General features: G+C 39.7%; 1 protein-coding gene across 1 annotated transcript in view; it reads left to right on the forward strand.

Annotated features, from left to right (window-relative positions):
- The first annotated feature begins 236 nt into the window (after positions 1 to 236).
- The window catches only part of BPTF (bromodomain PHD finger transcription factor), a 53,127-nt gene continuing 38,710 nt past the window's right edge, over positions 237 to 14,653 (forward strand). The window contains exons 1-2 of the mRNA XM_054394031.1: positions 237 to 882; positions 12,695 to 13,517. Coding sequence (XP_054250006.1) covers positions 237 to 882; positions 12,695 to 13,517 — 1,469 coding nt within the window. The remainder of the gene's footprint in view (positions 883 to 12,694; positions 13,518 to 14,653) is intronic.

Below are 14,653 nucleotides of genomic sequence, written 5' to 3' on the forward strand. Positions count from 1 at the left end.
TCAGAGCGGAGCGAGCCGAGGCAGAGACGAAGAAACAAGATGGCGGCCGGTGGCGATCCGGAGCGGGACGCCGGCAATTCGGATTGAGCCCTCGGCCCTCACAGCTCGGCGGCCCCCCTTCCCCAGCCCGGATCCCTCGCGGGGGGGGAGCTTACCCGTAGCCGCCTGTCCGGACTCCGAGCGCCCTCCCGAGCCTTCCTTTCCCCTCCCTTCCCCCCCTCGGCCAGCGCCCAGAGATGCGGGGCCGGCGAGGCAGGCCGCCCAAGCAGCAGCAGCCGGCGGCGGCCACCGCTCAGGCGAGCTCCCCGGCTCCGCCCGCCGCGGCGGGCCCTATCGGGGGACTGAGGTCCCGGCAGCGGGGCAGCAGCCGCGGCAGGTGGGCGACCTCGGCCCAGGCGGAGACGGCGGGGCCCAAGCAGAAGGGAGCCGGGGCTGCCCAGGCCTCTTCCCCCGCCACCGCCTCCCCCAGGGGGGGCAGCAAGAGGAAGGGAGGCAGCGGCAGCAGCAGCACCCCTGGTGGGGGAGGCAGCAGCGGTAAGGGTAGGGGCAGGGCTGGGGCTGGAGGAGCAGGGGGAGGAGGCGGAGGAGGCAGCTGCAACAGCCAAGGCAGGGCTGCCTCGTCCAGGAGGAGCATCAGCAAAGTGGTGTACGATGATCATGAGAGTGAAGAGGAGGAGGAAGAGAGCATGGTGTCCGAAGAGGAAGAGGAGGCAGACCCCGATGATAACCAGGACTCCGAGGAGGAAGAAGAGGAGGAGATAATGGAGGAGGAGGAGGACGACGACGACTCTGACTACCCCGAGGAGATGGAGGATGAAGACGATGCCAGTTATTGCACTGAGAGCAGCTTCAGGAGCCACAGCACCTACAGCAGCACCCCAGGTAGAGAGTCAGTGGGATGAACTAAAACAAGTCGAGGGCACCCCACACGCTCCCTCTAGGTTTGCAAATACAGTCCACACGCATTCTTCTCCCATGCGTGTATGTAAGGGACGCCTGCAAGCACTCACAGGGAGAGAGGGGTATGCAAATTAACGACTGGCAACCCCACGGATGCAGGGAACATTAGAAGATGCTTACAAACACATGCAGCGAGAGGAGGGAGGGAGGGCGGGCAGCACATGCTGTAACAAGGGGATGCTTTAGCAAATATGCATGGGGATTCTGGTGACTGCAGAAATGCGTGATAGACCAGAACATGTTGCAAACCATGCCAAAAGTGTATGGAGCATTCACTTAATATTTAAAAGCAAGGAAAATGATATGCATGTCTTGAAAGAGATCCTTTCAAATATATACAGGAAAGGATGGCTTGTGCTTGCAAATATAACTTGATGTTAAGAGGAAAGGAAGCCCATGCAACTTCAGGTGGCCTAAAAAAAATAACTCCAGCCATAAACACTGAAAATTGTCAGACTCTTGAAATCAGAGGTATAAGTGGATCTAGCATTTGCTGGCTTTCAGACAGAACTAGCTTTCCAAAGAGGGAAATGAGGTGCATTGTTCAAAATGGAGATTGCATTGTTATAGTTTGGGGAAAAGTGCAGAGGGCCTCATTGCAAGGGTGTAAACCTAGTTTTAGTTAAACACGAAGATTAAAAGGTCAAAAATCTTGGTTTTAAATACTGCATTTGTCTTAAGATATGGCAACCTTTAAAACTCACATTGGGGTTAAACCTCATTAAACATCATTATATTTTGCCTTTTTTTTAACCTTCAGTGGCAAATTTAGGCTCAGATTTTTAAGGCCTACACTTCTGTTTATCCTTAATTAATTCATTAACCATGTGGGTTTCAAGCTTCAAAAATTCTTTTAACTAAAACTAAGCACTTTGGATTTATTTGAATTCTTTCCAGAATGGAGTTCAAGCTTAGGGATATTTATTTATTTATTTAGTCTCTGAACCAGCAAAGTAGTAAAACTTGGGAATAACCTGGGAGTGTGTCTGAATTGTTTACAGGATAACAGACACTGCTGGTGTACAAGTATTTGACTAATTTGGAAGGGGAGAGGAACAGGTTGTTGCTGTAAAACCATTGCATCTTACTTTAAAAAGGGGTGTAGTTTGGAGTAGTTAAGTGGTGACTTTTAGAAAGGGGGAATTACTGGCTATTAAATGTGTCATATTTGTTATTTTGGTAAGTTAATCGTGTCAGCTCATAATGTGACTTCATAATAGTCCTTTAAAAATTCTGTCTATGTGCTTATTTTAATCTATATCCAAATGAATCAAAATAAGTACATGCATTAGGAAATGAACTAAATTTAGAGGTTATGTTTTTCATCTGTTAGTTTACCTCTTGCAGGGATGTACTGCAATCAAAATGATTTTTTTTTAATATGAATTATTTTAAAGATTGAGATCTGGCTTCACAGAAGGAAAAAACTGAAGTATCCTCTTGACTTTTTAAGTCTTCATTTTCTGCTTCGTTGTGGTCACTTCAATTTTTATTATTTTTTTGGAGGGTGATTTTGTCAGGGAAATAATGTTTTTATAATTTTAATTGGTTGGGTCAGTAAATGTAATTTTTACATGAGCATCCAGGTTTGAAATAAGTTCTACAGAATATGAGAGTATTCCATTTTTTAAATGTGCTTAAATATTCTGGCAAATAACAGGATATCTCTGTGTGCATTTTTGTGCAGGTATGGGCAGGTTTAATGTGGTGTTTAGGTGTATCAGAAATCATTTTGATAATTTCCATGTTTATTTCTCAATTAGGGTGACTTCAGTTAACTTCAAGCTAAGTTCAAGTGTGAATGTTTTCATCAATGAATGTTTGGTTGTTCTTTTTATACTGAGTGTTTGATACTTAAAATACCTGCGTTGTTATTTTGGCAATTTAATAGCAGTTCTCACTAGTTCAGTCTTTGCCTAAAGGTCTTCCTCTCTCTCTCCCAAATGTGCTGTTGCCCTTTTGCAAAGAAAGTAGGAACTTTTCGTTTGATCAGCTCAGTCTGTGGCTTGTTTCTGCTGAACAAATACCTGTGTTGTGAGCACAGTGGTGACTCTAATTGAATTCTTAGTCTTATCATACTCCAGGAAGAGACACTTGACATTGGAACAGCACTAACAGGCAAAGAAAAGCTTCACCTAACCCCAGTGTCTGCTTGATAGTAGCCAGTGCAGAGAAGAGTGTTAGTGACAGGTCAAGCATACAGTGATAGGTCTTCGGAGTTCCTTCATGGACTCCAGTGTTCTTTGGGTCAGGTGCGTGCTGAGCCAGAGCTGGTCTTGAGCTATGTTTGGATATGATTCTTGGTGGGTTTTTTTGTTGGTGGTGGTTTTGTTTGTTTTGTTTGTTTTTTTACCTTTCATGTCTTTGTCTTCAAACCAGACAAATTGTAATACACAGCGACAGAAGGGCTTGAAGGAGTGTCTCCATTGTTTTAAGCTGCCTCCTGACAGAGCGGCGGGGTTGCCCACTGGGTTTTTGCTACTAGAAGAGACGATGAACCATTGAGCTCTGCTTATCTCCCTTCAATCACCTTCAGCCTGAATAACTACCACTTTCAGGTGTAGTCTTGAGGGTTGAAAAGTTTGGGTTTTGAGAGAAGGGATGTTGAAAAATTGCAATCTTAATGAAGCTCTCCTACCACCCAAGATTGTACAGATAAATCACATCCCGCTTTAAGGAGTGACAGACTTTTTGCAGTTCTTTCAAACTTACTTCGAGCAGTGAATTAAAAGATCACAGTGCAGTCTCTTGAGCCAAGAAGGGCTCAGTTTTTGTGCTCTGCTGGGACGTTTGTGATATATTTTGAACTATATTATTATTCAGGTATTTAAAGAAGCAAAATCTTAAGAATGGTAAAAGCCTTTGATGTTTATCAGTGCTTTTTTTGGTAAGGGATTTTGTATATTGTTTCTTCTAATCCTTTTGGATACCCAGAAGGCAAATGTACCATTAGGAGGGGTATCTTAATGTATCTTGTGTCACCAAACACTTTCACCGTTACCTGCCCACTGTAAGTTCTACTTGAAGCTTGTTACAGTTACATTATAAATACTAAGTATTTTCCATGTGTTGCAGAATTTTCAAAGAGGGATTTAATCAAGATGCCCAGAACTCCTTCATTTTTCTGTTTCTTATTTTTCTTTTTCAAGAAGTTGGAAAACTAGCTTTAGGGAGAGCTGCACGTCTACGTTTTGGCTGAGATAATCATCAGTCTGTCTATCAAGCAGATGCACAACAAGTGGAGTTGTAAGACAAAAGATTTGGCTTAAAATACATTAAATTTTTGGATGGATTTTGCTGCTCTGTGAGCATTTACAGTGATTGACCATCACGTCTGTTAACCAGTTACTTCCCAAGTCTAATTTTATCCTGGGAGTGGAGGAATTTAAGAGGAAATGAGGTGCTGCATTTTGTGTCTGCAGTAATTTTATATACTAACACATTTCCATGCTCTTTTGAAGACTTGTTTTATGTGGAGATATTGTGTGAGAAGATTTACCAGCCTCCCAAACACCGTACCTAGGGTACCCTGTTCTCTAAATGGAATCTGACATTCTCTTACTTTACCAGTTAGTAACCTGAACTGTGATTTGTGCTCTAGAGGAACTATCACTAGTTCATCATGCCAGTCATGAAAAGTCCTAGCAAAGAAGTTGTATAGCCGACCAAAGGAGTAAATCTGTGGCTGATTCTGTTGTATTGACATGCAAATGTGCAGCTTATCTGAAGAGAGCATTTGTCACTTCAGTCATCTAAGAAGCTGTGTGCAGCAAATACCATTCGTTATCGAAGTATGTGTGTTGTAAAAGGTAGAATAATTTGATGTGCTGTGGATGAATTTATTGTGCTAACTTCTTTTGTAGGTCGATGACCATTTTATGGCATAGAATAGGTGTAAGGTGAAGAAATGTGCGTTTAGTAGGTTGGGGCTGGCTCTCAGAGCTCACTAAGTTCTGAAATCAGTTATAGCTTATCCTGAGCGCGTCCCAACTAAGCGATTGTCAGAATGTACCTGAAAATGGTTGTGCTGTTGCTGCGTGTTTGGTTCGGTTTGGTTTAGCCTGGATCTTAGGCACCAAAAGGTTGTGCCTCTGCGCCTTTCTCGCAATGACAGTGTGGGTTCTCATCTGCTGCTATGTTGTGTTAGTTATCCAGTGTTACAGTGTTACCCTAGAATACAGTGAGGTGTATTCCTAGCACCAACTGAGAGTGTGCTGGTGGCCATCATGGGGAAAAGTTAGATTCTTCCCATAAAATCAGTAGAGAAACCTTAGTTTGCTTTAGGAGTGAAGTACTGACATGTGCAAACAGAAAATATAGGCAGCCAGAAGTTTTAGTTTTAAAACAGTGTTTAAAGAGCATAAAGACCTAGTTTTGTACAACCCAAAGCAAAAGTCAACATAAGAGCACGTGGAGATTTTCTGCATTATGAGTGCTCTCAGGAAGATGTTCTCAGCATCATCAGTCTAGTGACTAATATTTTTTTTTTTCATTTGTGCTTCAGTTTTCAAAGCTTTTGGGCCTTGAAATGTCTCATTTTTAATGTTGGTTTAGATTGTAAATGAGTCTGGTTTATGGTTGGGTTAGGATTTGGATTAGGCAGGATTGTTGCAAAATACTCTTCAAATTGGAGCTACATGTACAAGTAGTTAAAAATGCACTTTATTTTTTCAGAAAAATTTTCTTGAAGAGATTGGCTTGTGAATATTAGAAATGTGTTGATTGTCATGTTGGCGTTTTTACAAAGGAAAAAAAAAGTGTTTTGTGTAAGTCAAACCTTTTAATTTTGGCCCATCCCAAGAAAAAAGATTCAGATTTTTCTATTTTGGTATTCCTTTTCATAATATATTCTTGGTTTATGTTAAACTGATTCATTTTTACTTTCTTCTTCGGAGTGAGCAGAACAAATGCTCTCCCAAGAGGATGACTTTTAATTAAGGAACCAGTTTGGGTATTGCTGTGACAAACATGTAGCTATATTCAGTTCATGCATTCTTCTGTGGGGGAAAAAAAAGGAAAAAAAGAAAACATACAAAAACTGTTCTCTTGTGCATTTTCACCAAATGTTTTCAGTTTTCTCCGTGATATCTAACGGAGAAAATGCTGTGCATTCTCATTTGAAACTTGCCTGGTGCGCAGTGGTAATATGGGACAGTAAATGTCTGACTCTCAATATGTTTATTAAAACCAAAGAAAAATAGGACAGTATCATTGGGGTAGTCAAAAACCAAAATTTCCATGAGGAAGGAAAACTTAAGAGAGGGCATCTTTTCTAAGGAGTACTTGCACTTCCAGGACACCCTATAGCTGCCAATTGGTCTTTATGTTGAGAAGTTTCTGTAGTGACTCATCATCTGGAAGACAAGAGCAGCCCAGTTCTATTTTACTTAAGATGGACTTTTATGTAAGAGTAGTGTAGTTTGACTTGACTTGTGGAACTTGAAGCCAAAAATTAGTCTCATATTGGGAGCAAATTCAAAGTCTTCTCACTTGGCTGGAGTCAGTTTTGTGGAGTCCCCTTTGGGGACTTAGCTCTGTATTCCTCTCCACCTCCTGTGACAGATCATTGAAGTATCTGAAACTCCTCAATCTGTATTTTCTCTCCTTTATACTCTTACCATGTTTACCCTCTCCTCTGCAACTGTGAACAGGAACTCTGCACCAGTACTGAGAAATTACAAGGAAGGACAGTTTTTGGAGAAGAGAAATGAGACCAGTTGTGAGCCTTCTAATGAAGAAATGCTGGAACCAGTGTTTATTTTTCAGGTCATACCAGTGCAGCTACCACTCTCTTCCTGTTTAAGCGAGACAGTGGTTCTGGCAGAATATTTGTTATGTAGGACCTGCATCCACCAGTCCATTAGTTGAAATATATTGGGCTGAAAGGCTGTGTTTACTAGAACCACACATCTCTGTGGAGCAAAAGAACATGTAATGTAAGTGAGACAAGGCAAAACTGGATGCCTGTGATTTTTTTAGGCTACATATGTGTGGTCATCAGAATACAAATAAAGCACAAATAGCGTGGAAGTCATATTTAGTCAAATTTCTATGTTCTGGACACTGATGTAAATGGTTCATTGAGACACTCTGCTTTAAAAGTGTCTACATAAACCAGAAGATATGTTGAAGATGGTCAAAGTATTTTGAAGCTTCATGCCTTCCTGTAGTAAAGAGTTATAGATGTCATTTCCGCTTTTCTTCTCTCAGGCTGTGAATGAAAATGGAGGCAAACTTTCTGGTCCTTTGAAACTCCATTTCTGAATTTCAGAAGGGTCAGCATTTGAACCAAACAGGTTGGGAAAAAAAAGGGGGGGCAAAAGTTTGGGGGTTTTAAGTGCTTCAGTAAATTCTGGGTTTGGGTGCTCAGCCTGTTTTTTGAGTTCAGTAACTTAATTTTATTTGAAATATCATTAGTGTGTTTGCTTAAATATTAGTGATATAAATTATTCTAATAGATTATGGTAAGTGTAGACTATAATTATCAATAGCTATAATTAAATGTGCCATGTGAATAAAACTGTTTACTCTTTAATCTTAATTACAGGCAGCTCTTCAACTAGAGAATTCAAAATAGGGAGAGGCAACCATTGCAGACTGCTTCATCTCTTTTGGAGACAACTAGTGAAGGAATGCAGTTTAGAAGAAGCTTATGCTAGATAGAAGTGTAATGCTGAGACACTCAAGATGGTATGGATCCTGTAAATAGTCCGATCATGGCAGCAGAAGGCTATTGGCAGATCAATTTAACCTTCCAAATAAAGCTATGGAATTTGAATGGCGTGGAAGTGGACATTTTATTTCTTTACAGTGGCTCAGGCTTGGTGGAGTTTGATTCAGGGGGTTGGTTAATGTGCAGAAGCAGTTGTAGAAGTATGCAGTTTACATGTAATAAAACATGAGTCCAGTTTGGAAAACTTCAGTGTGAGCAAATTGACTTTCTTTAATTGAGAGCAGATACAGCTAGGTTCAGTTTCAAGTCCAGCCAGTCAGGTGGTGGATGTGCTTATTGGAGAAGTAACTTCTGCTAGTACACCTGCTCTGCAGTCCTCCTGGTGTTTTTTGTTTTAGACAAAGCGGTCCATACTGCATTTTCTACTTAAAACACTGCTGAGATTTCCTCAAATAGGAAATGAAATCATTAAAAATTATTCATCCAAAGTTAAACTATACTAAGATAAATTTAAAGATATCAATGACAGTAGATGATGTAAAGTTAAGAGCAGCAGTGTAATTCTGTTGATGACTCAATGTGATCACTGTACTGAACTTGTTAAACTATTTCACTTCCATACATTTTTTTTAAAATGCATAGCAGTGTAATGCACATATGTGGTGTCCCAAGTTGTACAGTCTGCACAAGCTTCTTCTTAAACATTTAAGTAGGGATCATTAAATTGATTATTTTTTGATCAATTTAATTAAATTTCAGTGAAGTTTTATGACAGATATATTCAGAATTCCCTGTGGAGAGCAAAATTCATGATAAAGGGCAACAAGTTAAAAAAAAAAAGGTGTTGTCAAATCCCAAAATCTCTAAAGTAATTAAAAGTAGAACAAAATAATTTGAACAAATATTTGAAGAGACCAAAGTTTGGGTTCTTTTTCTGTCTGCCATTGAATGTCAAACTAAATCACTGGATAATTTGCTTTGTAGAAAAAGATTTTTCATGAAAGTGGAAAGGTTGAAAAGGTGGCTGTGTTTATTGTAGGAGGCTGTGTTTATTGTAGGAACACTCAAAATTTGAGTTGTTTTCTGTGTCTATGAAGAAGAGGGGTAAAGGTGAACTCTGATCGTCAGAATCCTTCACAGAAGCTGAAACTGCTTCTAAGTGTTGGAGCTGTCTGGGATGTGAGAACATTGCAGATAATTGGCAGTGAAGAAATTGTTATTACCAGAGTTGCAAACAAGCCCGGTGTCCTTATTTGGAGTTCAAAACTGCCTTTCTTCAACTGTCTGAGCTAGTGGCAAGAGATGGGGTTATCCACCCAACCAGCAGAGCACACATTTCTTGACATCACTATATTATATTGCACTTGCCTACACTTTGAAGTGTGTGCTTAAAGTAGTGCTTTAAGATTTATGAGCACCTTGGCAGGAAATGTCCATGTTTTTCACTGGAGATTAGACTGCTTGGGTTTGTTGTTTTGGGGTTTTTGGGCTGTTTTTTAAAGGCGTCTGGAGAGTTTCTTGATAACAGTAATTAACAATTATACATTTAAACACAAACTTCTGAATTTCCAAACCACACTTTGTGATTCTCCTCCCATGCCGAAGTTCTCTTCAACCCAGGACAGTAAATACCAGTCACAAATTGCAAGTGAAATTGGAAACGCAAAAACACAAACGATAGAAAGATTTTAAATACTTTGATTTTGAAAGTATTGAGGATGAAATGATGAAAGACTTTGAAGATTTTAAATTCGTGTTCAAAATAAATATGTCTGGGTACTGTTTCTTAATAAAATATTCTGTGTCTTTGAATACTTTACTTTTTTAGCTCTGGAAACCAGATTACTTGCAGTGCAGAATTATTCAAAGCAGTTCAGTGTCCAACGAGAGAAATTATTTGAGCTCTTAGGCCATGATTTACAGTATGGATTGGGAGTGTTGAGTGCTACAGTGCAGTAACTGTGCTGCACACAAAGCAATGGGCAAACAAAACATGCATTTTATAATGAAATACGATTTTTCTTCCTGGCTAAACTATTAGTTTTACAATAACTGGAAATTTCTGTGCTTTATACCAAAGAAAACATGAAAAGACGTGAATTGATTTTAAATAGATGAAGAGCAGTGTGAATAATGCAACCAGATGGTTACATCGTACTTGCACCTAAGTACTGCTCACTCTTACGGGATTGAGACATACCTTGGGTCCTGCTAATGCATTGGTTCTAGACCTCTAACTCTACCAATATGATGCTTCTGTAATAGGAAGCGTTAAAGAACTTTTTACTTTTCAGAAAATATTAGGAGTGCTTGTTTTGAGTTTTTTTTCACTTCTCCCCTCACTTTGATGTAACAAATATCCCAGTGAATGTTGATCTCTTGTGAAAGAGACATCAACAAAGATGGCAAGTCTGGGTGTTGATTTGTTATTTTTTTCAATGAAGGATAAAAACAATGCATAGGACAATTACAATTTTATTCTCAGGGAAGGAAATCTCAACAAATGAGAGGAAATAAGAAGTCTTTGCTTCTTTCAGCAGTGTTTCTTCATTCTAGTTTACATTCGCCTGAAGTCCTTGGGGAGGGTTTGTCGCTTCTGATTAATTCAGGTAAAGCAGGTTATCATTCTTGCTGTTTTCTGTCTTGAAGGGCTGTTTCTTTCATGGCTTTACTGTGTGACAGACATTTTTCTGCTAAAATTGCAAACACTGAAAAGAATTCTAGTTTACAGCTCTGCCAGCTTTTTGTGATACCTGGACTCTGGGAAGACTATTAGTGATTTCAGAGCATTTGCTCTGCATTGTTGTTCTCTTGCATGACCACCTTACTAGGACTGCTCCTACAGTCCCAAAATACTGAAGGAAGCTTCAGGACACCCTTAAGTAATTTCATCTTCGGTTGTGTGTGTTCTGCTTTGGAGTCTTTTAATTAAACCAACTCTGCTCTATGTATATGGATCACGATGACAGAAAAGTTGGGTATAATCTTCATGCTTGTGGCTGTTTGTGCCTGGCTGTGAAACTCTTTGCCTTTCCCTCTGATTTGTGCAGAGCATACTGGAAGACAGTAATAGGCATTCTCTCATTTTCCACTGTCAGAACTCAATTAAACTTGGAAATTTGGGTTTGCACGCAGATGATGTTGACCCAGTACTTCTGTATTGGAAACATCTGGCAGTTCATCTTCTATATTGCTTCAGAGTGTCTCATTTATTGCATAAGATTTTCATTCTTTAACATTTGAGAGAGAGATCTATCTGGTGCCATCTTGCCATTCTAGCTCAGTGATTGATTTATTTTTTTTTCTGCTATCAGTTGACAAACTATTGTGCATCAAGATGTTTCTTAAAGGTAGCTTTTCATTTTGGTAATTTTTTTCCCCTCTTTCCAATGCATTAAGGTTTAAATCATGCTGTTTTCAGATTCAGCATCTCGGTATCTATCTGCCTTAGCAGGACTCTATTGGTGTTTTGTTGTTTGGTTTTTTTCCCCCACTCCCCATTAGACTTACTTCCTGTATTTACAGGAGTACTGGAAGGAGTAGGGAGGGTTGAACAAACGTGACAGAGAACCATTTCCTCGTAATGGTAACATCCAAGATGACTGGAACTTCATCTTGGTTTTCTTTAACCATTTATTTTAGTGGGGTCTGTTATGCACAGATTTTGATTAAAAAATTATTAATGTGAAGTTTAGAATTCTAGAATCCTGGTTGTGTCAGTCTTCAGTCTCAGATTACACACCATGTAATACATATGTCACTTTTCATTGAAGTGTGCATATGAAATTGCTGTTACAGACAGCTTCCTTTTTCTTTTGGATTTTCTCTGTGAATAAAATGCATCGTGCCAACAAATTCTCTAGAAAATTAAAAACTTAGCTCTTGTCAGTATGCTTAGCAGAGGACTTACACAGTTTTCATCTCAGTTCTTGGTTTTATAATTAGCTTATGAGGTTTTGTGATTAAGTTTGGGGTTGTTTTTTTGTTTGTTAGTTGTTTGGGGTTGTTTTTTTGAACAAAAATATAGGTTTAATGAGTGGATTCTAATACTTCAACTGTTAATAGATGCAAAGTAGTTGTATATAGCTGGAGACTTTTATTGTTTAGGAAGACTGAATATTTCATCTCTAGTAGTGCCGTTTACAGACTCTTTCCTCTTTTGTTACTCCTGCTTGGCATCGTGGACAGTAGAATTAAAGGGAAGAACGTGTAGCATCTCATCTGAATCTGAGACTGAATTAATTACATGCAGTGTCTTTTAGATAGTGAAAGAGCTCCTCAGATTAGCTTTTTGTGTTAAGCTTTGTCCTTCCATAATTCTACCTCCTTCTCATTCGTGGATATTTCCTGTTTTATTGAAGTGGGGGGGGAGGGGTCATTTGGGTGGTTTTCGTTTTGAAAAGTTGGAAGTTCCTGAAACATTTTCATAAAGCATCACATTTAACTTTTACTTCTGGCATGTAGATAGCCAGGAGAAATACTCCAGTTAGAAAGCAGTGGGCAAAGTGATTTAGATTCTCTATTTTAATTTGATCGAAATGGATGTCCTAAGACATCTGCTTGAAATGATCTTTCCTTTATGTTGCTGGACAGGAGAATAGATTGCAGTGTTTTAATCAAAGGATCTGTTGTTTGAAGCTTGATGCTTTTGAGTTTAAAGCTAAAATTCCAAGGAGGAACAGTAAACTAGTCATGCTGAATAGAAATGGGGAAAAGTTCTAAAATAATTAATATTTTGGCTGAGGAGAATGCCTTTCTTTTTAACTAACTTAAACAATTGAAATTCTAGATGTTGTTTTAAAGATTCAGTAGATTAAGGTTCTGTGGAGATGCAGCTGCTCCAAGTGTCTAAACCAAAACTTCAGATATTTCATGTATTTCATTTTCGTTCTGTTAATTAGAGTATTAGATTATTAGCTGAAGTGTCACCTTTAGGTATCTGTGAAGGTGTGAATCCTTAATTTGCAATAGTCCAGCAAGTTTGACACAGCCATTGATGATAGATGTTTAAACACCTTGATCTGTGAATGGCAAGATTCTTACTGTTGTTTCTTGTTCCAGGTAGGAGAAGACCAAGAGTTCATCGTCCTCGTTCTCCAATATTGGAAGAAAAAGATATCCCACCCTTGGAGTTTCCTAAATCCTCAGAGGACTTAATGGTGCCTAGTGAGCATATAATGAATGTTATTGCTATCTATGAGGTACTAAGGAACTTTGGCACTGTTTTACGCCTCTCTCCTTTTCGTTTTGAGGACTTCTGTGCTGCTCTGGTAAGTCAAGAGCAGTGCACACTTATGGCAGAGATGCATATAGTGCTTTTAAAAGCAGTTTTACGTGAAGAAGACACTTCAAATACTACCTTTGGACCTGCTGACCTCAAAGATAGCGTTAATTCCACTTTGTATTTCATAGATGGAATGACGTGGCCAGAGGTTCTGCGGGTTTATTGTGAGAGTGACAAGGAATACCATCATGTTCTTCCTTACCAAGAGACAGAGGACTATCCTTATGGACCAGTAGAGAATAAAATCAAAGTTCTGCAGTTCTTAGTGGATCAGTTTCTTACCACAAACATTGCACGTGAAGAGTTAATGTCAGAAGGTGTTATTCAGTATGATGATCATTGTAGGGTTTGTCACAAACTTGGGGATCTGCTTTGCTGTGAAACTTGTTCAGCTGTCTACCACTTGGAGTGTGTGAAACCGCCTCTGGAGGAGGTACCAGAAGATGAATGGCAGTGTGAGGTCTGCGTGGCACACAAGGTGCCTGGAGTAACTGACTGTGTTGCTGAAATCCAAAAAAATAAACCATACATTCGACACGAACCTATTGGATATGACAGGCATAGGCGGAAATACTGGTTCCTGAACAGGAGAATCATTATGTAAGTAAACTGATCATTTGGTGCTTCCTGATCATTAACATTGCATTGAGTGGATTTTTAATATATTCTGGAAGTTGCTGTTGCCATCTTAAAATTGTTAGAAAAGACCATTGTGTGCTGGTTTGTAAGTAGGTATTTCATAAAATGGCTTAGGTTGGAAGGGACCTTAGAGATCATCTACTCCAGTCTCCTTGCCATGAGCAGTGACACCTCTCAACTAGAGTTGGATCTATTCCAGAGTCTCACCACTCTTGTACTGAAGAACTTCTTCCTAAAATCTAGTCTAAGCCTATTCTCCCTCAGCTTAAAACCATTCCCCCATGTTATTAATCCATCAGTTTTGTCAAAGATAGATACTCTCACAATCTGTATATAAAAAGAGGAAAAAAAAACAGGACCTCCATCTTGATGTGCCTAAAACACAACAATGTGAGGAAAAGAAAGGGAATTTTAATGAGAACTCTCCAGTTACTTGTAAAAGCTGCTCAAAAGTAGTTTAACTCTTTTTGTGATCACATGGTGCATAGGACAGTAGTGCCAGTGCGCTCACCTGCTGAGATAGAGTTTGGTTGTGGGATGCTGATACTGTTTTGATGGTCTGCCAAGGCCTTCAGAGGCACTCAGAGCTATTCACCATCTCTGTTAACTAGAAATGCAGAAAATGCTGTATGTGAACACTTCTGCAAGTGTAACGAAACTCAGAACAGCAAGAACTGTCTGTCTCCGAGTAATCTACTTTGTATCTTTAACTGAATTTCAAATCAAAACAAGGCATGTAAGGACAGGACCTGGGGTAATGGCTTCAAACTGGAAGAAGATCAATTTAGATGAGACACTGGGAAGAAATTCTTCACCGTGAGAATGGTGAGACACTGGAACAGGTTGCCCGGAGAAGCTTTGGGGGTTCCAACCTTGGAGGTTGGATGGGGCCTTGAGCATCCTGGTCTAGTAAGAGGTGCTCTTGTCCATGGCAGGGGAATTAGGTGATCTTTTAAAGTCCCTTCCCACTCTCAAATCATTCTGTGGTTTTATGAACCTTTGGTGGTGGGGCTGTGGTGCCCTGATGTTTTACCGGAGAAGTTGAATCTGAAATTGTAAAAATAATACCACCTTTTTCACAGGAAAATAGCTAAAGA

This window comes from Indicator indicator, chromosome 29, assembly GCF_027791375.1.
Source record: "Indicator indicator isolate 239-I01 chromosome 29, UM_Iind_1.1, whole genome shotgun sequence".
Taxonomy (NCBI): Eukaryota; Metazoa; Chordata; class Aves; order Piciformes; family Indicatoridae; genus Indicator; species Indicator indicator.